At 47.6% G+C, this 26,224-nt stretch overlaps 1 protein-coding gene across 3 annotated transcripts in view; it reads right to left on the bottom strand.

Annotated features, from left to right (window-relative positions):
• The window catches only part of NRG2 (neuregulin 2), a 382,704-nt gene that overhangs the window by 292,801 nt on the left and 63,679 nt on the right, over positions 1–26,224 (bottom strand). Inside the window, exons 2-3 of one of the 3 annotated variants that reach the window (XM_065555856.1) lie at positions 16,616–16,712; positions 15,185–15,835 (exon numbers count right to left, since the gene is read on the bottom strand). In XM_065555856.1, coding sequence (XP_065411928.1) covers positions 15,185–15,835; positions 16,616–16,712 — 748 coding nt within the window. Of the gene's footprint in view, positions 1–15,184; positions 15,836–16,615; positions 17,274–26,224 lie in introns of those variants that run through there. The other 2 variants (XM_065555855.1, XM_065555854.1) reach the window with 2 other exon arrangements.

Raw genomic sequence — 26,224 nt, 5'->3', positions numbered from 1 at the left:
GGAAGAAAGACTGGGCTGGCAGCACAGCTCAGTCAGAGGGTGCGAAGGGAAGCCCTCCGAGTGCTGTGCCATCCCTTCCTCGCCTGCACCACAGTCCTGCTCAGCAGTAAGTGTCTGGAGCTGGCTCCAGCCTGCACTGTGCCCTCAGCGGGGAGGCCCTGGGAGAAATGGGGAAGGAGCTGTGAGAGGAGTGGGGGCAAGGAGGTGCTGGCTTAGAGAGGATGTGGGAGGTGCGGAAGGAGTGGGAAAGGGACATGCCCCCCCCCCGAATCTTTAAATTGTGCCCCCCTACTATCAAGAGCTACATGTCACCTCTGTGGAAGAAGAAGCCAATCCACTGGAGGCAGCTCTGCATCCACTTACACCAGAGGAAAAGAGGAGTAACTCCACTATAGATCAGTGGCGTTGCAGCTGCCTAAAACTGGAGTGAGACTGCAGTCAGGCCCAGCGTGTGCCTAGTTCAGAGCAGCACATGCCTGCCCAGAACTGAGGGCCTCTTGCAGCTGAGAGCTGAGGATAGGGCCTTCAGCATATGGCTCATTTGGGGCCTTTACAGTGTCCTGAGTTACGGGGGAGATTTTCACTTCTTGGCTCTTGCTGCCATGCAGACAGCCTGGAATGGTGAATGCAGCGAGTTGACCAGGCTGATGGCTACGCAGGCTTCCCCCCGCCAATGCACATGCTTTTATCTGCCCTCCCAGTGAGCCACCGGCTACAGAAATCCCCTTGCCTCCACAGCTCTACCATGTTGCTTAGGGTTTGTTTTCACTGCAGAGCTAATTCAGGGGATCAGCACCCGGGTTAGCCTAGCCTGCTGTGAGTGGCCATGCTGCAGAGCCCTGCCTGAGTGACCTGCTGCCCTCCCCCACGGGGATCGCTAGGACTTCTGGGGGCACATCCCATGGTTCTTTGTGCTGCGGCCAGCTGGGCCGATCTCTGATTCCTTCCTGGTGAATTGTGGGAGAATTTGTCCATCTTTCTAGGCATACGGGTTATTGTGGGAAGCCATTGGAGGACTATTAGCACTCGAGTGAGCTAGCCTGCATCCTCACTGCAATGTGGGGGGTTAATAGCCTGAGGAAAGCAGCACCTGGGCTTTCGCCTATACCCGCAGCAGGGCCAGCTAGCTCGGGTTGAAAGCACCACTAAACTCATGTAAGAGGTTTGTGCGTATGGACGGGAGTGGGGCTAGGGGAGACAGCCCAGGCTAACTCTGCAGTGAAGACAAGCCCTTATTGGCTAGGAACGTAAAATCTCATCCTCTGAAGATGACATTTTCCTTGTTTTAAAGCAGGCCACAACCCTGTCTCTTTCATCTTGGTGAATTCCATACTGAGGAATCAGCACAGACAGGCATCAGGATTTCAGATCAGTCATCCTCAGCAGAACACCTCCTAGAGCAGCAATGCCGGGAGATATTCATATTACCTGGGTTTAACTATTACAAGTAAATGGAGAGCTCAAAAGATCAACAAGCTCTTGAGATTATTGCTGCCCAGACCTCAAAATATTTGAGCAGAATGTATTATTATTATTAAGGATTAAGTATATTACTGTAGCACTCTCAGATGCTGGTCAGGATCGGCGTCCTGTTATACTAGGTGTTGTACAACCTTGTTAAGGTGGAGAAAATTCTCCTCTCCATCCAGTGGAGGAAGAATCAATCTGGTTAACAGATTGCACAGTCAACCTGTGGAACTCCTTGCCAGAGAATGTTGTGAAGGCCAAGACTGTAACAGGGTTCAAAAAAGAACTAGATACATTCATGAAGTATAGGTCCATCAACGGCTATTAGCCAGGATGGGCAGGGATGGTGTCCCTAGCCCCTGTTTGCCAGAAGCTGGGAATGGGCAACAGGAGATGGATCATTTGATGATTTCCTGTTCTGTTCATTCCCTCTGGGGCACCTGGCATTGGCCACTGTCGGAACACAGAATACTGGGCTAGATGGACCTTTGGTCTGACCCGGTGTGGCCGTTCTTATGTAAAAACTTGGAAGCCATGCAGCAGCAGTGTGATGAAACAGGCTATGACGCCAAATCCTGATCCTGCCGAAATCAATGGCAAAACTCCCACTGAGGGACTAAGGTTTGGCCATTGCTTACGTACCAAAGGCCTGTGTGTGACGTGCCTCTCACTTCAAAGAGTTCATGCGGGACACACCCTGCAAAATAGGCTGTCGCCCCTGCCTGAATAACAATGCAATACATTGCAATCACATCGGAACACCTATTGGTCAAGTACGTTGCAATGCTCAGCTCCATTTAGCTGGGTGGTTATACGCACTCTGGTTAGCCGATGTTGATAGTGGAGTCTATGCAGCTATGCAGGCAATGTCCAGGCAAGTCCCAAACAGTGCTTAGGTACACAACACCGTTCCCACTAATTTAACGCTGTTTTGGGCAGCTCCTCCATTTGCTGCTGCTAGCCCTTCTTGAAGGTTAGAGATTTTCCAAATAGCATGTGGGATAGTCAGTTATGGAAAAATTGTTTGCATCTTCTGTTAGGCGCAAACACTGCTGTGCTGATTCCCAGTTAGCAGGGTGATCAGCACACTTGCAAGGAAGGAAGACACTAGGCACTCCCTGCATTCTTTGGGGCTAGGAGAAGGGAATTTGGGAATTAACAAAAGGAACTTCCGTCTCATCCTAGTTGCTGCCCAGGCTAGTAGCTGACCAGGTATTTCTGCCAGGAAGGTCTATGAACTGCTCCCACTGCCTGCTCCCCTGAAACCCAGCATGCTTGTGACAGACAGAAACGGAGTCCAGCTGCCCACATTGTGCACAGAAACATCCCCAAACGCCCTTTGCTCTGAAACGGCACATTCAGCACCTCTCTTTCTCTAACTCCCTCCTCGCACCGCCCCATTCAGAACACATCCCCGATTTAACGCCTTTCCTGGCCCCCAAGTGACTGTAACCCCTGACTGACGTGGCACAGGAGTGTGGGTCATTTGAAGAGGGGTGCTAAAAATAACCCACTGTATTTAGACTTGCTCCTACAATATACAGCAGCTTTCATCCCAGGACCTCAAGGCCCTTTCGAAACATTCATTAGTTAACCTCCAAACACCCACAGAGTATGATTCTCTCCATTGTACAGATGGTTGATCTGAGGCCCAGAATAGTTAAGTGATTTCCCAAATCACACAGCTCGTTAGAGGAAGCCAGCCCTGCCTCACCACGTATATTTACCAACGTGGGTGTTTTGTGGTTGCTGCCACGGACAGGGAAATGCTTGCACTCCACCTGCTAAGCATTCAACTTACATTGACTCCAATTCTGCTCTCACATTCTGGACAAAGGCTTCCAGGTCCGACGACATATGGATCAGAGAATAAACTTCCCTCTTCTGCATAGCAGGATGCTCTTGTGAGCACAAGCCCACCGCAGCGCTTTTATTTCACACACATCATTTCTTACCTGGTATGTTTCACAGAGATGTTCTTTTGGGATGACTTGAGCATGACAATTCTCCAGATTGGCCTATAGCTGGCAGAAATGCCTCTCCCAGCCTCCCAAAATTCTGATCCCAGCTACATCGTGAAAAGTAAAGAGCTCTTACGGGTGCGCTTCTCTGCCTGTATGTTTTGGGGCTGAAAAGCTAGGAGTTGGCAACAATTTTTTTTTCCTTGAGGAAAAAGTCCAGTTCTCGGCTAATCAGAGCACATCCTGCGCTTCAGCCCCAGCACCAGCCTCCCAGTTGACTACGCAAAAACCTACACCGATCACAGACTTTCTGAATAAGACAGGAGTAGACAAAGGGTAAAGCTTGTTCCAGATCTGGGGTCTGTGAACACATGCCCATAAATGAGGGCATCGCTAGTCCACTAGGACTCCAGAGGAAGAGGTGGCTGATGCCCCATCCCACTAAAACCAGGTTGTCCCACAGAGCAAATGGCCTGTTACAGCCAGAGTTGTTCAAACTCAGCCAAACAAAAGGGGAGTAAGGTGTCCTGCAGCCAAAGCCTTAGGAATGAAAAAAGGAAGGGTCCCTTGTAGCTAGAGTATGGATACCCGGAGCACAGCTCCTCTGCTCTCATGGAAGCAGGCTGGCTTCCCAGGGAGACTAAACTACCAAAAGATCCCATGTCTATCCCCCTTCCAATGGGCCACCATTCCCTTTGCCCCCAGGTCTGGGTCCCACTGCAGGTTTCTGCAGTGATGGGGGCGGACATCATTGGTCCCTCCCCAGCTAACGGAGAAGGATTTAACAAGACACTAAGCAGGGTCTGAAGACCCTGTTGCACCTGATAGGCTAGAAGCTGCTCCTGAGACTCATGGCTTGGGGCGGTGGAGGAAGATGCATGATAGTTCTCCTCCCAGTTGTGCATGTCAGCCTGGATTTACAGCTGCAGTCCTGCCAAAAAGGTGCTAGCTACATTGGATGGCACAGTTTTGTTGGCGGCTTAGGGTGTAGCTGAGCTGGTGAGGGGTGAACAAAGATTGTGCTCTCCCCTGCTGTCCGCGCGATGCCCCTCGGACGGGAGATAGGGCGGAACATTGGGTGGGCAGCTGAGGTGCAAAGGGGCATACCCAGGACTGCTGGGGAGGAGAGAGGAGCTGAGAACAGGCAAGGCCAAAGGGAGACAAAAGGGAGATTGGAAAAGTGTAAGGAGCAGCGTGTAGGCAAAGAGGAGCAAAGAGGGACCTAGCCACAAGATCACAATAATCATGCCCTACAGCTCCTTCAGCAACGTCTATAAAAGGTCGTTTCTCAGCCCTGTGGGCACAAGCCAATAGCCTCCTATTCCATTCAAGTTGTGTGTGACAGTCACAGGGTCAATGAATGTGTACATGAAACGTTTTAATCTGTCCACATCAGCGCAGCTCCGCGTAAAGCTGGGACTGTGTGCCTTTCCAGCCGGACATAATGGGCCTGATTCTGATCTCGTGACGGCTGTGCACCAGTGACTTCAATGGGCTTGCTCCTGATTTGCACCCACCCGGCTGCCCAAAAGGGTTAAGGAGGACAAAATGCCCTTGGATAATCCAGAGGCTAAATTTCAATCCAATGCTAGCCACGAGGACTTTGTACTGATTGTGACACGACCCAGTAAACAAAAATAATTCCAGCCAGTGGTGTCATGCCAAGCTATTGCCACAACTAGAGAGCAGACAGAATGCAGGAGGGTTCCCAATGCCATTGTATTATAATTAAACCGTTATCTCAGCCAATTAGCAGCAGCTGATCATAATCAATGCAAATATCCGCCTCTTGCCTGCAAATTGGCAGAAGCTGCCTCACTCTCCTATTAAGTACAGTGTGTCCTTCCACAAATTCTGCAAATGCCTTTTAATCGTCCTGAGTGCTTCACTCCAGACATTGGACACAGCCCTAGCTTATCACCATCTTCATTTTTTTCCCCCAATCGCTTCCATAGTCTGTTGGCTTTAAGACCTAGATCCTGAGGCTGCAATCAGATCCTCTGCAGGCATCCGTCTGCGCCGATGCAGATCTGACTGCAGAATCCAAGCCTTCACTTGTGCCAAGCACCCGCACAAATACACCACACTGGGCTTTTCACCAGAGTTCCTCATACCCAGCTCCCAACCCACCTGACTTCTCCCAAACTGAGCTGTAATTTCAGATTTCAGAGTAGCAGCCGTGTTAGTCTGTATCCGCAAAAAGAAGAACAGGAGTACTTGTGGCACCTTAGAGACTAATAAATTTGTTAGTCTCTAAGGTGCCACAAGTACTCCTGTTCTTCTTTTTTTGTAATTTCAGAAACCTTGGAAGAGCCAAACTGACTGCAAGAAAGAAATCACCAACGTGGTTTAGCCTAACTTACCTTGAGAAACTCTGAGGGACTGAGCTGTTGGTCAAATAAAAGCTGTTACCTCGCCCACCTTGTCTCTCTATACCCTGGGGCCGACAGGGCTACACAACCACTGCATACACTCACTAGGGGACAGAGAATATTAGGTCAACGTTTGGCACACTGTAACTTCTCTGCAAATCACGTGAAGAAGGGACAGAACCAACAGCCAAGGAAAACACCAATGCACAAGGGAAAACTACGTTAACTGGGTGACTCCTGCATCTCAAGATCTAACGTTCACTCCACCTGCCAAAAGCGAACAGTATTTAGAGGCAAAGGGTCAGATTTACAGCAGTGTAAATCCAGAGTTATTCAATTCAGTTCAGTGGAGTTACGTCGAAATTACACCATGGAAGGAGAGCAGAGTCGAAGGGCATGTCTGCCCTGCCCTGCAATTCAGACTACGGGGGTGTGAACTGCAGCATGCCCCAAAGTGCTGCACTGTATCTCCCCCATGTTGACACTGGGGGTGCAAACATGGAGGCCCCCGGTTCGCAATATTGTAGTCCTCTTCAGACAGGACTACGTTCAGGTGAACTAGGGACCTTCAAGCTCACGCCTGCAGCGTCCACATGGGGGAGTTACAGCACAGCACTTTGGTGCACTCTGCAAGCCATAGCCCCGCAGACTGAGCTGCAGGGCAGTGTAAACAGCCCCAGCTGACTAGCTGTAGTTCTCATCATTAGGATTTTAATACTTGCTGTGGCCTTGACAACTTGCTGTTTTTGTTGGTTTCAGCCTGACCACTAAGGCTGCGTTTTGCTAAGTAGTCTAAGGGACTTAGGTGTCCAAGCCCTATAGAATTTCAGTGACATCTGAGTGCCCAACTCCGCTAGGCTCCTTTGAAAACTGGGTTTCATCCAGGATTTCCCACATGGGTAGTGGCCTCTTCTCCTTGGCCGCTGAGCTGGGGAATAATTTACTAGGCGGTCTGTGCTTTCCACCTCACAGAATTTTTTTATTCATACAGCTCAGAAAAAAACAACTGCTTTAAAACCTTGACCACATGACCAACCTCAGACAGAGATAATTCAAAAATATTCCATGCTCAACAACAACAGTATTTTGCATTTCTATAGCATCTAACATCTGGGGATTCCGAAGCACTTTGCAAACAATTAATTAGGCCTCACAGGAATGACCATGCCCATTTTACAGATAGGTAAACTGAGGCACAGAGCAGTTCAGTGGGGTAGTCAGCAGGACCAAACCCCAGGTCTTCTGATTCCCAAGCCACTAGACCACACTCCCTCCCTGAAATAGAAAATATTACATGCTGGCACTTTCCTTCATGCTGGCAAGTTTCTGTTAAATACTAGATGGTTATTCTGTCAAAGAAAAAACAGAAAGTCTTCTCCTGAACTATCTTAGAAACTCTTAAAATGCAGGAAATTGAAACAGAAATTGACAGTGTTCCAGGGAATGAACTCTGGCTCTGTCCTTTTTATTTGTTTTTATCTACATTAGCACAGGTTCTCCATTGGGCTCAAAGCAAAATGAGGGTATTTATAAGGAAGGAATTGGGGATCATGAGGGATGGGCCCTGGCTCACATACAACCCAGCTCCAAACATTGTGTGCGCTTGTGCGCACACACATTCACACACTTCTCTTTGGCAAGCAAGGGCCAGCTTTGGGACAAGAAACTCTTTTCAGCTAAATATCATCTGTTGTCCCCATTTTCCTCTCATGGTCCATCCCCCATCCGTGCTTTGAGTCCTGTTACAACAGCTATCAAAACTGGTGAGTTTGCCCTGCCATTGCTACATGGGTTCAGAGGTGACCTTTTTGGGTATGAGAGGCTGCGGGGGATAAACCCATCGGAATTTTGTTTGGGATTCTGCTTCAGTGACTTGACATAGATCCTCAGGCCAGAAGGGACCACCAGATCATCTCATCTGATCTCCTGTATCTCACAGGCCACCAACACCCCCAAGCACCCACACACTAAACCCAACAACCAAAATTAGACTGGAGCATTACAGCCCACAGGAGACTGAACTACTATGTGCCACAGGCCCTGAATAGAAGGAACCAAGGTGTAAATATTGTCCCTATGGGCCTCAGCCAGCAGAGCACGAATCAGCCATCTTGTGTCCCACATAGATCTGTCCCACCTGCATCTTTTGTGCACTATCCTGCCTCTCTGTGTCTGTAATGGATCTCATGTCATCACCATATTCCATGAGATGAGAATACTTCCAATGAATTGTCTTCCCTGAGGAAGCTGCAGATAGAGGGTGCTGCAGCGCTGGGACCAGGGCAGGCCTCAAGAGGAGATCTCTGCTCATCTCCATCAGGAGGCAATGGTTGTTCAGGGTAAGATCCAGAGAGGATGGTCACCATCTCGTATGCAGGTGCTGCTAGGAGTGATTGGACTGGAGGGCTACAAAGGGCAGCTGGTTCTAAAATGAGTGCGACTCTGCTCTCTTGCTCTGAAGACACCAGTGTCCCAGTTATAGAGTGGTGCCTTGCACTGAGGGTTCCCCAGCAGCTGAGTTCTCCTATTAAAAGTCGGGTGGACCAGCAGATGGACCTGACACCAGTCAGAGGAAATGAACTCTCACCTGCTCTCTACAGGCCAATCAATGATGGAGACAAGTGGACTGTTGGCATTAGTGTAACAACAACATGCAGGACATGCTGCAAAGAACAGGGTCATGTGATTTGGACTGGGGAACTGGTGACGATGGTTGCCATAATCTAGTTCAAGCATCATGTACCTTGTGCGTTAAGGTGAAGGCAGGAGGCCCTTGACTGACATCCCCCAATGCATGGCCATGCATGTGTCAAGAATTAATGCTGCACTCACCTGGTGATCGAGAAACTGATGCGCTCTGTGGCTGGCTGTCACTTTGGTATCCAGATCCCACGTTCTCTAACAGTGCACGTGGAGATGTCCCTTAGGACTCTCCTCACCTGTGGGGTTAGCATAGGGGTGTCCCCTGCGGACCTGCCAGGCACACTGCCATCGTTGGGCTCTGTTCAGCAGGACTCTCTTACCATTCTAAGACTGTCTGCCAGAGCCACCGGCTGCACCAACTTTGCACTGAGTCTGTGCCTCACTGCTTGCCCCAATGCGTGTTTTAACAGCACTCAGCTTAATTTCATCCAGTATGTGCATGGGCACCACTGCAGAGAAACATCATTAGCAGAGTAATTGCTTGTTAGGGGACAGTTATCTGATCATGGCTGTGCTATTTAACCATTGGGATTTCTAACAGTTGTATGCAATGGAACATGGCAATGTCTGTGTGTCAGGGGGCTGTGAGTGCCAGTGGGGGTTCCATGAAACAGGGATCATTTATGGATGCCTTGTGAAGGACAGGCAGTAAAGGTGAAGAAGGGGAAGACGTCCTTAGCCTTGCAGCTTTATTAGATGTCTAACTAGAGACAATTGCCAAGATTTTCCCAGGAGGCAGACAAATTTTCAGCACCCTAGCACCTCTTAGCTTTGAAAATTCCACTGGTTACAAGAGCAGCCAACAAGCAGCTCTCTGCTTTCCTACTGCATGTTCCACAAGCCATTTTGAAAATCCCACTACAGATGTGCTTGCAATCCTTGATGTCAGTCAAATTTTACATCCACTTGTGCTGTTTATTTTCACTGTATGACACACACACAAAGCACTGTATAATTTACCCTAAGGGATTTCCTGCAGCTTGGGTGCTTGCTGGAAGGACCGCTGTGTCATTTATTAAATGGAATGACTCTTTAAAAGATAGAGAATTTCACCAGTGTGATCAGTGATTACCAAATCTGGCAAGGCCTGTTATTATGACTGCTATTTAGTGGCCTAGGTAAAATGGATTGGTGGATCCCAGTTCATTCCCAAGATATTCCCTCATCACAAAACAACCTTGCAACAGACATGTTGTCTCCTTTGCATTAGATTACTATTTTGCATTCTACTTAGGCCTACCCATGAAGAACACTTGTATATTTCAGCTGCTGCAGAGTATGGCTACCCATTTACATAGTGATGCTTCTCTGATGGAGATGGCTGTACATATGCACTGGCTTCTGATTTGTTTCCAAACGCAATTCAAGGCGTTAGTTGTGATTTATAAAGCCTTTTATGGTTCAGATCCTGTGTATGTGAGAACCTGCTCCCCACAGTGTTTTACCCCAGTAGTTGTGATAATTGGGGGGCGCTGGAGCTAAAAATCTGCAGCTGTTTTTGTCACAGGACAGGTGGCCAGAGTTCTGAGTGGAAGGCCCTTAGCTCTGGAACTCATTTATTATTTGGATTGTGGTAGTGCCTGGGTACTCCAGTCTCTGTTGACCTCTAGGGCACACTGCAAGGATGTATATTTACCCAGGCTTTTCTGAACTAAGAGGAATCAGTAGAGTGACAGGTCTTCATTTTATAGACTTGGTTTGTTTTAATAATAGCTCAACCTCTATGTTTTTCATTTATTTCTAAAATATGTGCACCTGCCCGCTGGGATAGGCACAGTTCTATGCCCCCAACAGTAAGCAATAAAATAAATACTTGGCCCCCTTTTCGGCAGGCTCAGCTGAGAACCCAAGGACAGAATCGGTCACAAAGTCTGAGCTACCTTCTATGTCAGGCAGAGGCAAAATTCTGTACCTGAGCAAAACTGTGAGTCGGCACCCTGTGTGAATGTGCCATGTTTACAAGAAGGAAAAGCTTTCTGCAGCAAAATGACCATTTTCCATTTGCAAAAGCTCAAGGCAAGAAGGAGACAGCTTTCGCTTTCCTGCAAAACCAAGGAAGTGTGAGTTTTCTGAAGGTGGTGCGAAATAGTTTCAGACAGCTCTAATTAGCGGGGCAATGAGCAGGGGAAGCTGACACTGCTGCTGCCTGTGTTGTACCTGTTCTGGGGATAAAGAGAGACTGTCAAGCCAGCACCTTTCCCCAGCATTATATTCAGTTCACTGTTTATTTGAAATGTGTTGAATGAATTACCCAAAGAAAAAGGAACAAGCATTTTCTGCAGATTGTGCACAAGCTGCTAGTATTGTGCTTTAAACGCTGTTTTGGATGGGACCACAGATATTCAGTTCGCAGGAGGGCATATTTGCCATTGTGTGCTCAAAACTTTGAGCACCCATCCCTGATTAACACCAGCAGATGTGGCAAAGCCAACGCCAAGTTCAGCAAGTTGAGAAATGTACCTCCCAGCAAAAGTGATGTGATATTTAGGGCCCCAACCTGCAATCCTTGTGCATTCAAAACTGGCCCTGCGGTCAGCAAGAATTCTGAATGTCTACTGCATGCAAGATCAGACACTCTATCTGTAAGGAGCATCAACTGTAGTAATAAAGCCCAAGCCTGGACATACTTTCTGTGGAGCATAGTTCTTACTGCTGTGAATAGCCCTATTTAATTGTAGTAGCAACCACTATGCCCTGTATAGGACTTCCATAATGCTTTCTATCGAGGGTCTCAAAGAGATGTACAAACCTGCTCTGGGAGGCAAGTTGATATTAAAATTCCTGTGGCGAAACTGAGGCACAAAGGGCTCAATTGGTTTGCTCAAGGTCACAGAATTAGTCATTAATAGAGCCCAGGTCTCCGGACTCCATATCTTATGCTTTAACAACAAAGCCATCCTTCCCCTCACTAAACTAGATATTTTAAAATATATATTAAGCTTGCAGAGCGGTATTTATTTAGTCATTTAAAGTGTAAAACAACTGAAAATGCTGAATGCTCTTTAAAGGTCTGATCCCGCTTCCAGTAAAGTCAGTGACACAATTTCCCATCATCTTCAACAGAATCAGGAGTAGGCCAAAGCCGGGATTCCACTGGTCACTGTAAATGTTTGAGGGAAAGCGAAGGTTACCTCGTGGACATATTCCTTCCTCCTTGGTCCACCCCCACGAGCATAGAGAAATAAGAGGTCACCCCAAAACAAGCAGCAAATGGATGCCAAAAGAAAATCCATGTGAAGGATACTGACTAAAGAAAATAAATATATAACAATATAGGAAGCAATATCACAGCTAGAATATTGGTTGTCAAAGAGGCTTTTTAAATGGCCTTTCAGGCAGATAGATATCCCAACCCACGCTATCCCATGACACACATAATACCACCATGTTGTTGAAAGCATCCCACCTTTCATCCAAGGAACACCCAGTGTTCCCAAATATTCATTAATCCCCCCAACTCCACTGAGAGAAGATGACGACTATTCTATGCATCTTACATATACATAAACTGAGGCAAAGAGCTCTTCCCTGTCCTTTCCCAAAGTCAGTCAGGGGTAGAGCTGAGAACAGAACCCTGGAGGTCCCAGTCCTTGTAGAAATAACGTTGGAGCAGAGCTATTAAGTCCATCTTCTTGCCACTGCAGGAGGATTCCCTAGTCTCCACTCTCCGGTGCTCCACACAGTCTAGTTTTCAACGTCCCAAACAATGATGTACCCACCACTTCCCTTAGAGACCACTCCATGATCTAACAGGGGACCCTCAATCCCATGCTAATTCTGGAGTTCATGGACCACCTCCATCTCCCTCTTTCGCAGCAGGAAACACCACGCAGCCCAATTTTCTTCTCCAGCACAAGGCAAGCAGGGAGAAGACAAATCATGGCCTGATTGCCCAATACATGCACCTCCAGCAGCTGGGTGCATCACAAATCGAAAGATCAGTCCTACCTGGCAGTATTGTATTGGCACACAGGAGAGCAGAAGTCAATGGGTCATCAAAATGTTAGTGCCATGAAGTTGCTCTTCAATTCTGTTACTTAACATAACCACCTTTCTGACAGTTACTACATCCCAGCTTCTTTATTTTGCAACCTGCCATACAGTTCTGATGAGACAACAGCACTGACAACCTGCAGATTCTTTAGCCAAGAGGCCTTCTTCAGACGGTTGAAAATGCAGAAATAAATGCATTAGGGCCGAAAAGGTGACGTGGTCAGAATGGCAGCTCTTACCTGGCTAGCTACGGCAGTCTACGCACTTTCCTTTAACCCTCTGAGCCAGATCCAGGAAGGAGCAGAGCACTCTCGGCTCTCAGCAAAATCACTTGAGGTTGCTTAGATCCTTGCAGGATTCTGACTTTTCTTGATGGACTAAAACGTGCAACCTACTTGCTGATGTGGTACCATCTGACTCCAGATGACAACCCCATGAAATTTACCAGTACTCTTCATGGTATGTACTTTTTTATTTTGTGACAGTTATTTCACTAAATGTTATATGTTCATGTTGGTCTATATACATACATAAATTAACTACAGGTCTCCTGATATTTATGTTCTTAGCCCATTCTTCTCAACAGCAATTTATATGTGAGGTTTCTTCTCTCTCTCCCAGCAATTGCAATTGTAAACTTCTCTTTGTGATAATAGCTAAAGAGCAGACAGAGCCTGCCTCTTGAATGGCAAAGGATTTGCCCCAGAAAAGCCTACTTTAAAAAAAAACTATTAAATGTTCATTATAGAGCTAAGTATAACTAGCATGTCACATAGCCTTTAATGGGAAAAAGGTCTATTAACCTGATGAGTGAGTACCTATATAGGGAATCTGAATCATCTTGAGATATGCATTGCATATATTTATAATTCATTGACCAAATTGGAATCTGTCCTAAGGAGAAATTCGTTGTTCATTTTCCACTGCACCACAGGGTTCTCACCACATCCTGGGCCATGGTGTGGTGGTGTGGTGTCTGAGAATTAAAGCCAAACTAAGGGCCAAGCTCACATCCCAAACCTAGTCAAAATCATTCAATGCAAACAAAAAAAAATCAAAGATCATCAAAACATGAAATTTTAAAACCATATACCAGCTTTTCTAGACGGCAATAATGAAATTCCAGGGCAAGAAGCAGTAATAAATAAACCAACACTTTCCTGTTGAACTAATTTGACATCTGTATTTGAAAATAATGTGATGAAGTCTAAGATATAGAGTATTTATACAGTACAGAACAAACACAATTTGTTACTTTAAGAAAAACTAAATATGGTGGAAGAAAAAACTTCAGAAAATTAGAACACCATTTTGACAGATGCCAAACTTTTCAATAGTTATTGCACATCCCTGCTAGCCAGTCTATTCCAAAATCCATACACATGTCAACAAAATATCTGTCTCTGCATTTATAAACATGTTATCTGCTGTAGGAAAGCAGTGCATCGGATGCAATTTAGGGGCTACAGAGTTAATGGGGCCAGAAATTCATGCTATTACAAGGTCTTTCATTCAGTAGATTGGCTGCAGTTATCAAAGAAAAGCAAGGACAAAAAGAAACATTAAATATGAAAAATATAAGAGACTGACAACAAAATACTTTAGTGAGCTATAATGCGACTGAAGCACAAACAAAAAGAACAGCGAAATCCAATTTCAAAACAGACTCTGAATTCAGTCGCAAATTGTATCAAATCAGCTCGTGTTTATTTGACTTTCTGACACCAAGGAGCGTGTTATGCAGCTGCACCGTTCCACCAGAACCCTGGATGCTATCTCCCTAATCACCTGCATGCTTGTACTGCAACCAGCCTAGAGGTGATGGATGCAGTCAATACGGATTGCCATTGAGGTGTTAGAGCACAACTGACAACGTCCAGCAGGAGTAAGTTACCAGGATAGGTCATCGTCACAACTGAAAGAAATTCTGTTCCAGGCAGCATTCGCACTCTTCAAGGAAATCGAAGATCAAAGACACAAATGGGGTTCACCTCACAAGAGTTGGCTAGCGTTCTCTCTCTCAAAAAAAAAAAAAGAAAGCAGAACAACCCACCGGAACAGAAACGATCCACATATAGAAAAACAGCCACCGAGAAAGTCAGCTTGCAACCCTCGAGTTACATTTCTGTGGCTGTTGACATGGGGCAGCGAGGAAGGCGTTGTTTACATGAGTTGCGTGCCTGCCTTACACTAGGAGAAGCAGCGTTCAACATGCAGATCAGGAGTTTTTAAAACAGAGCAAGTCATATTCAGCAAATCAAATTCAATTCCCCCCCCCCGCACCTGCTCCCCTCGAGTCTCACCTCCCCAAATCAAGCCTGCCAGCATTTCCCAGTCACTAAGGGGAGAGACAAACGGTCTCCAGGTTCAGGTACCTATTCCTGACTCAGAACCCCACAGACACAACAAACACACGACAAACACTAAACTTTCTTTTTTTTTTTTACGTGTAACCTCGGGGCGATGCTGGGATGGCAGGTCTCCAGCAGCACATGCCAGCCACCAAACGCAGTTCCCAAACTGTTTGGTGGTGCGCTAGGCAGAGGGAGTCTGCTGGCTGTCCATTCCCATCTGCCTGGCCCCCAGCAGCCTCCGACACCCCACACACCCAGACTAACCCCCACTAATTCCTGCAACAGCCGTAGACGGTAGAGGAGAGGAAGGCAGCCCCAGCCCCAGGCAACTCACCGCAGTCTGCGCACAGGATCCTGCCCACATCCTTTTTGAGGTTCTTGCCGCTAGTGTCCAGGGGGGCGAAGGATGTCCTGAAGACCAGGGGCTGCTCGGTGGGTTCCAGGAAGAAGATGTAGCGGTGGTTCCTCTTCACTTTGAAGCAGGGCGCCGGGGAGCCCGCACTGCCCACGCTGATCAGTTGCTCGCGCTGCAGCCCCCCGCTGTTGCGGGGCCACAGGTCCAAGACTTTCACCAGGACCCCCCCAGCGGAGGCAGGGGGCTCGCGGGTGCCATTGCCACTGCCGGGCGGGGGGGGCAGCGCCTGCACCTTTCCCTCCACCACCACGGCCGCGGTGTACGCCTGGTCCTGCACTGATTTGAGGCTGGGGGAGTAGCAGGCGAGAGACACCCCGAAGAGCAGCATGGAGAAGCCGGGGGTCGGATCGCGCCTCATGCCGTCGGCTGCGGCGGCTGCTGCGGCGCCGGCTGCTGTCCGGGCTGCAGGGCTGCGGCTGCTCGGGAGGCGCAGCGGGGCGGGCGCTGCTGCTGCTGCTGGCGCACGGAGCCTCCTCCAGTCGCGGCGCTGAGCAGCAGACCTGCCGCATCTGGCCAGGCCATTTGGGGGGCTGCCGCTTCGCCGCCGCTTCGGGAGGGGAAACAGAGGCGCTGGAGGACCGGAAACAGCGTAATCTCAGCGCCCGCTGGCCGGCCGGCACCTCCCCGGGCGGCGCAGCAGCCTCCCCAGGCACCAGGGCGCGGAGCTGCGCGGCACATGGACCGTGGGGGCCCTGCCCCCAAGCACCGGTGGAGGGAACCGGGGAAGGCAGGGGGCTGCTCGCCCGCGCCGGGCAGGGGACCCGAGTGAGCTCTGGGGCCCCGAGGGGATGCCCCGGCCCCCGCAGAGCTCACCCGGCTTGTGCTGACCTGCTTCGCCGGGGATCGCGGCTCCCCGGGGAGCCCCTTGGCTGGGCAGGGTCTGGCCCCGTTGCCCCGCGCGGCCCCTGCCTGAGTCCTGCCTGGGCCAGCCAGTCCCAGCTGCTGGGCAGGTGAGTCCCAGCGGAGCAGGTGACTGCCCCGATCCCCGGGGATCTTGCCCCCAGCGCCCTTCGGAAGGGATCCCGGGGAACCCTGAGCGCGGCGCTCTGTGCAGGGGATCTCCGGGATTCCCTGCCCCCCGGGAGAGCCGGTGTCAGCGCTCCCCGGAACCTCCCCGCCCGGAGCCTGCTCCCTTGGGGGAGGGTGTCGGGGACTCCCCGCCCCCTCGGGGATGCAGCCCTCTGCAGGGCTGGGCGGGGACGCCCGGTGTAGGGGACCCCCGTATGGTGGGTGGAGGCTGCAGGGAGAGTCGCGAGGCAACCCGCGGTCTCCCGAGCAGATGCTCAGCTCAGGGCTTCCCTTGGCGACCCCTCCAGAAGGTGCCACATTGATGCGCTCTCTGTCACCTACCTCTATGCCATGCCTCGAGGCCGAGCGTCCCCGGGAGCTGCCCCGCGAGCCGCAGAGAGCCCCGGGCAGCCGGACTGCTGATGTCTCGCCCCTCAGCCTGCAGCAAGGACACGAGGAGCAGGTGGCTGCAGCAGGCGGGGGTGGGTGGGGGGAAACCTACCAGTAAGTCACTGGGTTTACATTTGTGTTGCCAAAGGGCCTGGCTGACTCCCCAGCATTGCCCTGTTCTATTGGTGCGACTTGCAATTGCAAGAGGGGTGGGCTGGAAATGCGGGCAAAGCCGATCTCGCCTAGAGTGGAGAGGGTGGCCGGGAGGGGGGTCCCCAGGATGGGAGGAGGGAGGGAGAACTAGATAGCTGATTTCTGCAGCGCTTGGCATTCCGATCACATCCTCTCAAGCCCTGCCCATCTCCACACTGCATTACAGCTCCGGTCAAAACACGAGCATTTCCTTCGTCAACCCGACAATCCGCTAAGCCACATTCGGGGCAGGAGGAAGCGCCGTTTAACCGGTTGCAACGGAATATTATCTAGTTCAGCTGCTGCCGGGGCACCAGCCCTGCAGATTTCACAACTCCAAGCTAACAACGGGGTTGGGCCGCCCTGCCCTACACATCTACTTTCCTGTCTCAGGATTACTTCGGAGCTGGAATTTTGTGCATGACACCCCAGTCAAATGCAGCTTAAAAAAAAAAAGAAACTGGCAAAAGAAAAGATAGCTGCTGAAGAGAAAATGGCTTCTTTCATGTGGTGACCCCTGCTGTCTCTTTTTAATAAACAAGCAAGATAATAACAAGACTCTCCCACTGCAGTGGGTTTCCAGGAGAAGGCAATTTAAACTCAGAAAAGTTGTTTATTTTTAAAGATGATGCTCCCCTGTCTGTATTCCTTATAATCCCATAGGAAATCATTGCTGAAGGTGCCAGCCGCAGCAGTTTAAGAAAAGTAGTTAATAGCAGAGGATTTTCAAAAAGGCAAATTCTGCCCCTGGAATCCCGAGCCAGTGGGTTCCCATTGTTGTGGTAATTGACGCAAGGGGGTGAGATAATCGCATACATTGTGATCCCTGCCTGCTTTGCTGCCATCTGTCATTGACTTCAGTTGAAGTGGGATCAGATGCAAATATGTGCATTGTTATTATTATGTCAGTAGAGTTCTTGGCAGCGATACAATACACAGATAAAGGCAGGGGCCCTGCCCCACCAAGCTTACACTCTAAAAGAAAAGTCAGGCAAGAATTCACTGGGAGACTCCAAAGATGGTTATAGCCAATAATGATTTTTTAAATAAATTGGGGTGATAGATAATGATGGTGTAATATGTACCTTTGGATCCCCGGGGCCCTCCATGTTTATGATTGCGAATCTATATCTCCAAAAAAAAGTGGAATTATCCAGAATGGGTGGAATTAATAAATGTTCAAATTCCTTGTATTCTACCATTTTTCCCATGCAGAGCCGAATTCAGTGTTATGCATGTACATTTCTCCCAGAAGTTACCACTGCCTTTTGATAGTGCATGAGTCCATTCAGATCTTCAGCGGATAGGAAGCCATCTATTTTATTTAAATGCATACTCCCACTACCAAGGATACTTAAAGCACGTCCTCCTCTGGGTAATTCTTCAACTTCAAGCAATGTATTGTGTTATCAGGCACATTTATCATAGAGTCTCAGAAACATTTTTCATTGTTAAGACCTTTGCTAAACATATTTCTCTTTGGCTTTCTGTCCTCCCCCCCCCCAATTCAGATTACCCTGCGTTGTTTCTAGGTCCAGAGAAACCTGCAGTAAGGCCCAGTTCAGCAAGATACTTAAGCACCTGCTTAATTTTAAGCAGGACTAATCTCATTAAAAGCAAGTTAAGCAGGTGCTTAAATACCTTGCTGAATCAGAGCCTAAGACTCACTTCCAGGAGGCAACCCGCTGACTTTTTTTCCATTTCTAATTGTTCTGGAATTAAGGCTGGAATTAAACCATCCTTAGCCATACTTAAGGCCAATACAGTTGTTTTGTTCTGTCTTTGTTCAGCACCTAACACAACTGTTTCCTAGTCGGTGAGTGGGGTCCTAGTTGCTACTACAAGAAAGTAACAAAAAATAATTCTAATAAAATGTTCAATGGCACCATTAGTTAGGCACCTTATTCCCTTAGGCGTCTTTGACAATCCCAGCCTTTCTGCTAGTAGATGCCACCCCTGGAGACTGAAGCCCTCTCTTTACTCAAAGAACAGATACCATGTGGGCAGTGGTGATGAAAGCAGCCCTTCTCAAGTGCCCTGCAGGACCATGGCTAAAGGTGATGGGGTGGTTCATGCTTCATGCCCATTCTAATCTTTAGCCTCTCTGCACTGAGACTGCCAATAAAGGTGCCAGTGAATGCCAGCTATGTTGGTGGTTCATGCAGTGTGGACATCTGTCCACTAAGCACTCCCCTAAGACTTACCAGCTTGTCTCACATAGGTCAACAAGCAGCAATAACTCTCAGTTGCTACTAACTTGGACTGGATTTGATCTGTTGACCTAGCCCAGTGGCTCTTGATTTTTTTTCCATACCAGGACCACCCTGGGACTCCCCCTCCCATCTAGGTGGTGGTCATCCCTCCAAGCTGGTGGATGAGGCTTTTTTTAAGCAACTAACAAAATCATCCAAAGCCCAAGATTTGGTGGTGATGGGGGACTTCAACTATCCGGATATATGTTGGGAAAATAACACAGCGGGGCACAGACTATCCAACAAATTCTTGGACTGCATTGCAGACAACTTTTTATTTCAGAAGGTTGAAAAAGCTACTAGGGGGGAAGCTGTTCTAGACTTGATTTTAACAAATAGGGAGGAACTCGTTGACAATTTGAAAGTAGAAGGCAGCCTGGGTGAAAGTGATCATGAAATCATAGAGTTTGCAATTCTAAGGAAGGGTAGAAGGGAGAACAGCAAAATAGAGACAATGGATTTCAGGAAGGCAGATTTTGGTAACCTCAGAGAGCTGATAGGTAAGGTCCCATGGGAATCAAGACTGAGGGGAAAAACAACTGAGGAGAGTTGGCAGTTTTTCAAAGGGACACTATTAAGGGCCCAAAAGCAAGCTATTCCGCTGGTTAGGAAAGATAGAAAATGTGGCAAAAGACCACCTTGGCTTAACCACGAGATCTTGCATGATCTAAAAAATAAAAAGGAGTCATATAAAAAATGGAAACTAGGACAGATTACAAAGGATGAATATAGGCAAACAACACAGGAATGCAGGGGCAAGATTAGAAAGGCAAAGGCACAAAATGAGCTCAAACTAGCTACGGGAATAAAGGGAAACAAGAAGACTTTTTATCAATACATTAGAAGCAAGAGGAAGACCAAAGACAGGGTAGGCCCACTGCTTAGTGAAGAGGGAGAAACAGTAACAGGAAACTTGGAAATGGCAGAGATGCTTAATGACTTCTTTGTTTCGGTCTTCACCGAGAAGTCTGAAGGAATGCCTAACATAGTGAATGCTAATGAGAAGAGGGTAGGTTTAGCAGATAAAATAAAAAAAGAACAAGTTAAAAATCACTTAGAAAAGTTAGATGCCTTCAAGTCACCAGGGCCTGATGAAATGCATCCTAGAATACTCAATGAGCTAATAGAGGAGGTATCTGAGCCTCTAGCTATTATCTTTGGAAAATCATGGGAGACGGGAGAGATTCCAGAAGACTGGAAAAGGGAAAATATAGTGCCCATCTATAAAAAGGGAAATAAAAACAACCCAGGAAACTACAGACCAGTTAGTTTAACTTCTGTGCCAGGGAAGATAATGGAGCAAGTAATTAAGGAAATCATTTGCAAACACTTGGAAGGTGGTAAGGTGATAGGGAACAGCCAGCATGGATTTGTGAAGAACAAATCATGTCAAACCAATCTGATAGCTTTCTTTGATAGGATAACGAGCCTTGTGGATAAGGGTGAAGCTGTGGATGTGGTATACCTAGACTTTAGTAAGGCATTTGATACGGTCTCGCATGATATTCTTATCGATAAACAAGGCAAATACAATTTAGATGGGGCTACTATGAGGTGGGTGCATAACTGGCTGGATAACCGTACTCAGAGAGTTGTTATTAATGGTTCCCAATCCTGCTGGAAAGGCATAACGAGTGGGGTACCGCAGGGGTCTGTTTTGGGACCGGCTCTGTTCAATATCTTCATCAACGACTTAGATATTGGCATAGAAAGTACGCTTATTAAGTTTGCGGATGATACCAAACTGGGAGGGATTGCAACTGCTTTCGAGGACAGGGTCATAATTCAAAATGATCTGGACAAATTGGAGAAATGGTCTGAGTTAAACAGGATGAAGTTTAACAAAGACAAATGCAAAGTGCTCCACTTAGGAAGAAAAAATCAGTTTCACATATACAGAATGGGAAGAGACTGTCTAGGAAGGAGTACGGCAGAAAGGGATCTAGGGGTTATGGTGGACCACAGGCTAAATATGAGTCAACAGTGTGATGCTGTTGCAAAAAAACCAAACATGATTCTGGGATGTATTAACAGGTGTGTTGTGAGCAAGACACGAGAAGTCATTCTTCCGCTCTGCTCTGCTCTGCTCTGATTAGGCCTCAGCTGGAGTATTGTGTCCAGTTCTGGGCACTGCATTTTAAAAAAGATGTGGAGAAATTGGAAAGGGTCCAGAGAAGAGCAACAAGAATGATTAAAGGTCTTGAGAACATGACCTATGAAGGAAGGCTGAAAGAATTGGGTTTGTTTAGTCTGGAAAAGAGAAGACTGAGAGGGGACATGATAGCAGTTTTCAGGTATTTAAAAGGGTGTCATAAGGAGGAGGGAGAAAACTTGTTCACCTTAGCCTCTAAGGATAGAACAAGAAGCAATGGGCTTAAACTGCAGCAAGGGAGGTGTAGGTTGGACATTAGGAAAAAGTTCCTAACTGTCAGGGTGGTTAAACACTGGAATAAATTGCCTAGGGAGGTTGTGGAATCTCCATCTCTGGAGATATTTAAGAGTAGGTTAGATAAATGTCTATTAGGGATGGTCTAGACAGTATTTGGTCCTGCCATGCGGGCAGGGGACTGGACTCGATGACCTCTCGAGGTCCCTTCCAGTCCTAGAATCTATGAATCTATGAATAAGCTAGCAATATCAGCAAAACACGGTTGTCTTGACCCTCTGGCACTTGTTTGTGACCTCTCTGAGGGTCCTGTTTCCTACGCTGAGAACCTCTGAACATTGGCAGTCCTCTGAGCAATGCAGTCCACCACCACCCCCAATCCTCCACCTTAGGCAACCACTTTAAAGAATCTCTAAAGTTTGTAATACATCTGAGTCCAACATTTAGTCCAAGACCACTTCTCCTAGACCAATGATTTTTGCTGTTTGCTTGCTCAAGCTGGGTTTCATTATATCCTATGGTTCAGATCTTAGTCTAAGAATAACTGGCATGATTTCCTGATGCTTTTAGCAGGCACCAAAATAGTATTTTAAAAAAATAATTGCAAACCAAACAGCAGACATAGGATGATTGGCTAAAAGAGCAACACGGCTGCTTAGTGGAAGGAAAAGTACAATAATAAAAGCCTGGAAAACACAGTTGTGGTATCTGATACCTGTTCAATTCCCAGGACGCTCAATACAATCTCTGCAACTACAGGGATTTATGGGTGAAATTCCTATGGAGAGGGAAGGAAAGTCATATAACAATATACTCAGGAAACCACAGAGAAATATAGGGAGGAGGGGAAATACTTTCCCTGGCAAGGAAGCTGCCAACTGTTTGGAGTCAGGGAACAGGTAGTTTACGGGGAGTGGGGAAATTGCCCTGGCTTCCCTCTTCTTTACCTATAAATCTCTACGCAAATAACTCTTTCCCAAGCATTTCTTTCAGATGCTGATGCAGGCCCAGATCCTCAAAAGTATTTAGGTGCCTAACTCTCATTGGAATGAATGGGAGTCAGTGCCTAAATACCTTTGAGGATCTGGGCCGTAGATTTCCCCTGCAGGAGAAATGGGTAGGGCTGCCCTTCTCCTAGCTGTGCCTAACCAGGGAAGCGGCTTGAGTGGACTAAAATTCAGGTTTCTAATTCCTCCACTCTCTAGTGCTGCAGTAGGAGCAGCTCAGATCTTCAACCATTTCTTCTGAAGGTGTCCCTTAACTGAGACTTTAAAAAGTGACCTTTTTGCTCTTCAGGGGCACCAAAAACCCAAGTAGGGGATTCCCACATGTCCTTTTATCAATATTCCTCTACCCACCCTCCTTATTGTTTTATAGATGGCTGCTCTCCACCCCAGAGATGGTTGTATTTCCATGGGACCATTCTAGTTTGAGAAGTGCTTTATGGTAAAAAAAAAAAAAGTGCTGGATAAATATGAATTCATTATTTGTGGCTGCCAGGCCATATTTTATATTGAAAATGGGTTAGAGGGGACATTAAGCCTAGACAGTGAGACAATCCCAACTCAGACATTAATGAGATGGAACCTATAAGGGATAATATTTTCCTTTGTTTACTAGGTAATTTGTCCTCCTTTCCCTAACTATTCTGACATGCTCCATAATTCACTGTTTCCAAGTCTATCATAACTTTATGTGGCTTTGATGCAAAGGAGCTGGGCAGAGAAAGTCCATTGCATATATACCTTGGGCCATCTGTCTCTTTTAGAGCCTATTTGTGTGCCACCTTCTTGCTTTCTCAGTACAGGCAATCCCTTCTGGTCCACCCTGAACTAAGCAACGTGGAATCTCCTCCTTTGCAACCCTTCTCCTCAAATAAACATGTTTCCTCTGATATCTGATCCTGGATCTGTTGTTTTTCTTTCTCTCCCGCCCCAACAGGTTTGTGTCACTTTCTTTATCAGTCAATATCCTTTCTCTTTCTCTTCTGATTCCAGACATGGCCTGAATCACAGGGACTGATAGAGTTCTTTTCTCTTATTTATGTTTCTTGTACTTAGATTAAAATGCCCCTTCAAAATAGGTCTGGGTCCTGCTATGTGGAAAGCCTTAGGCATATGCTGGCCCTGCTACATAGAACAATGGGGAGGGGGTCACCAAGCAAACTATGGGGCCAGCAATACATTAAGTATTTGTGTGACTGATAGCTGGCAGGAGTGGGCAGTTGCTGATTTGCCCAGAGCAGCGGAACCCTCAGATCTGGCTTTGTTCTGCTTAGCCCGTAGTAGGAAGTTACACAGAGATTCTTCTAACTTTGCCATAGACCATAATTCCCCAAAGTTTTTCCCTATGTTGCTAGGAGGAAGGATCATGGATTGCCTTTTCTGGAGATGATTAAATTACTTCTCTGTGTGGATGCCTGTAGGCGCTAGACCTAATGAGTACTAGAGAGTCTATGTCCTCTACAAAACAGCAAGATAGGGTTCTAATTCTGGCTGTAGTGAGAGGGTAGTAGAGCCGCCAATGAGAGCTGGCACAAGGGGCTAGTAAATTGCCCCATGGAACTCATAGCCCCCCATTAGCTATGGGTGTGTTTGCAAACTGGAGCAGCCCCAAGGCTGTAACCCAGTGCAAGCCAGCAGATAGCCTATTTGGACAGGAGGCGTTCATAGAGCAGGAATGCTGCTAATAAGCATAACTGGCAGCCTTCTGCTGGCTCATTTGCAAGGGATGGGGAGAACATAAACTGGCAGCAAGAAAGGAAAGCAAGAGAATTGTAGGCTGGTCTACACTACGTCGTTAGATCGACATTCCCCGCATTAGATTGAATTTATAATGTGCTTGTCTATACTACAGAGCCCTTCCCGCCGACCTAAAAGGCCTTTTAAATCGACATTTTCACTCCACCTCAACAAGAGGAGTAACGCTAGATTCGACCTTCCCGGGAATTAGGGGTAGTGTAGACACAGCACAGTGTATTTCGACTTGTTTGGCTTCTGGGAGGTGTCTCAGAGTGCTCCAATGTGTCCGCTCTGGACAGCACTTTCAGCTCCACTGCACTTCAGCCAGGAAAACAGGAAAAGCCCTGGGAACTTTTGAATTTCATTTCCTGTTTGATCAGCATGGAGAGCTCACCAGCACAGCTGACCACGGCTGCCCAGGTACGCAAACATGCTCCAGTGTGGAGCATACAGGAGACACTGGATCTGATTGCTGTGCAGGGAGAAGAGTCTGTGCAGGCAGAGCTCCAAACAAGCAGAAGAAATGCTGACATCTATGTCAAAATTGCACAGGGCATGGGGGGAAAAGGCTACACCAGAGACACACAGCAGTGCCATGTGAAAATAAAGGAGCTCAGGCAAGTGTACCAGAAGACAAGGGAGGCGAATAGTCACTCTGGTGATGAGTCATAGACATGCCGCTTCTATGAGCAGCTGCATGCGATTCTAGGTGGGGACCCCACCAGTATCCCAACACTCTCCGTGGATACCTCCCAGGGGACCCAGGTGGCCATGGGCAACAATGAGGAGGACATTGTTGATGAGAAAGAGGAGGAGGAGGAGAATGCACAGCAGGCAAGCAGAGGATCCATTCTCCCCGACAGCCAGGACCTTTTCCTAACTCTGGAGCCAATCCCCTCCCAGGACCCACTGGTGTGGGACTGTGATGGCGGGGAAGACGCCTCTGGTGAGTGCACGCTTGTAATAACACTACAGGGGTTAAATTCAATTTGTGGTTAATGTTTAATTTGAGGTAAACAATTGGGATACAGTGGCGGCTGGTGCAGCCACGCAAAGGGTTCTCCCCAGAAAAGCCTGTTTATGTGCCAAGAGTTTCCACACTAAAAAATTTCCCCAGGTGTGCCCTCACACCACCTACCCTTTTGTGTGTGCTTACCATGCCTGCTTGAAAACCGAAATCTGCTGCCCAGCACTCTGCCATGTGTTGTGCCTTACTGGCAGGCTCTTCTTTTAAAACACAAAATTTGGCCGAGTATCTCAGGGAATGTATTTACTGCTGTGAATTGTTTCATTCATTGCAATTCATGCTTTTCCTTGAAGCTGCACCATTTTCTCTGGGTGCTTCCTCCACTCCAGCACAAAGGCTGTCCCAGATTAGAAGATGAAAAAAGAGGACAAGGGAAGACATGTTCTGAGATTTGATGCATTCCTCTGAGGCTGACATGCATGGAGGCTCACACTGTCAGACAGTATGCGCATCGGCAGGAAAGCAAGCAGGGAACAAGAGTGTAACACGCAAGAGGAGATGTTGCAGCTTATGGGGGAGCAAACAGACATGTTGAAGCATCTGTTGAGGCGCAGGAAAGGCAGCTAGACCTTACAGTCCCATTGCACCCAATGATGAACCAGTTGCCCTCCTCACCAAGTTCCATATCCTCCTCTCCCAGATGTCCTAGAATGCGGGGGGAGGGGGAGAAGCTCCATTATCCCTTGAACTCAACTCCAGGGGATGGTTCATGGAGCAGAAAGCTCTGATTCCCACAGCTTTGATTGCTAGACAGTGCAATTGTAATAAGCTATGTGTCCTTGCCCCTCCCTCCCTGTGTTATCAGGCCCTTACCTGGTTATCGTTCTTATTCATTGATGTCTCTGTTCAGTGTTTGTTAGCATAATAAAAATGCATGAATTGAGTACAAGAGGCTCTTTATTCACTGTGCACACTATGGTTGGTGGGGTTTAGTTTACAGGGAAGTACATGCGAAGAAGGAGA

The sequence above is a fragment of the Chrysemys picta genome, chromosome 8 (genome assembly GCF_011386835.1).
Source record: "Chrysemys picta bellii isolate R12L10 chromosome 8, ASM1138683v2, whole genome shotgun sequence".
NCBI lineage: Eukaryota > Metazoa > Chordata > Testudines > Emydidae > Chrysemys > Chrysemys picta.
The sequence above is the reverse complement of the archived record's forward strand: the minus strand, read 5'-3'. Positions and strand labels throughout refer to the sequence as shown.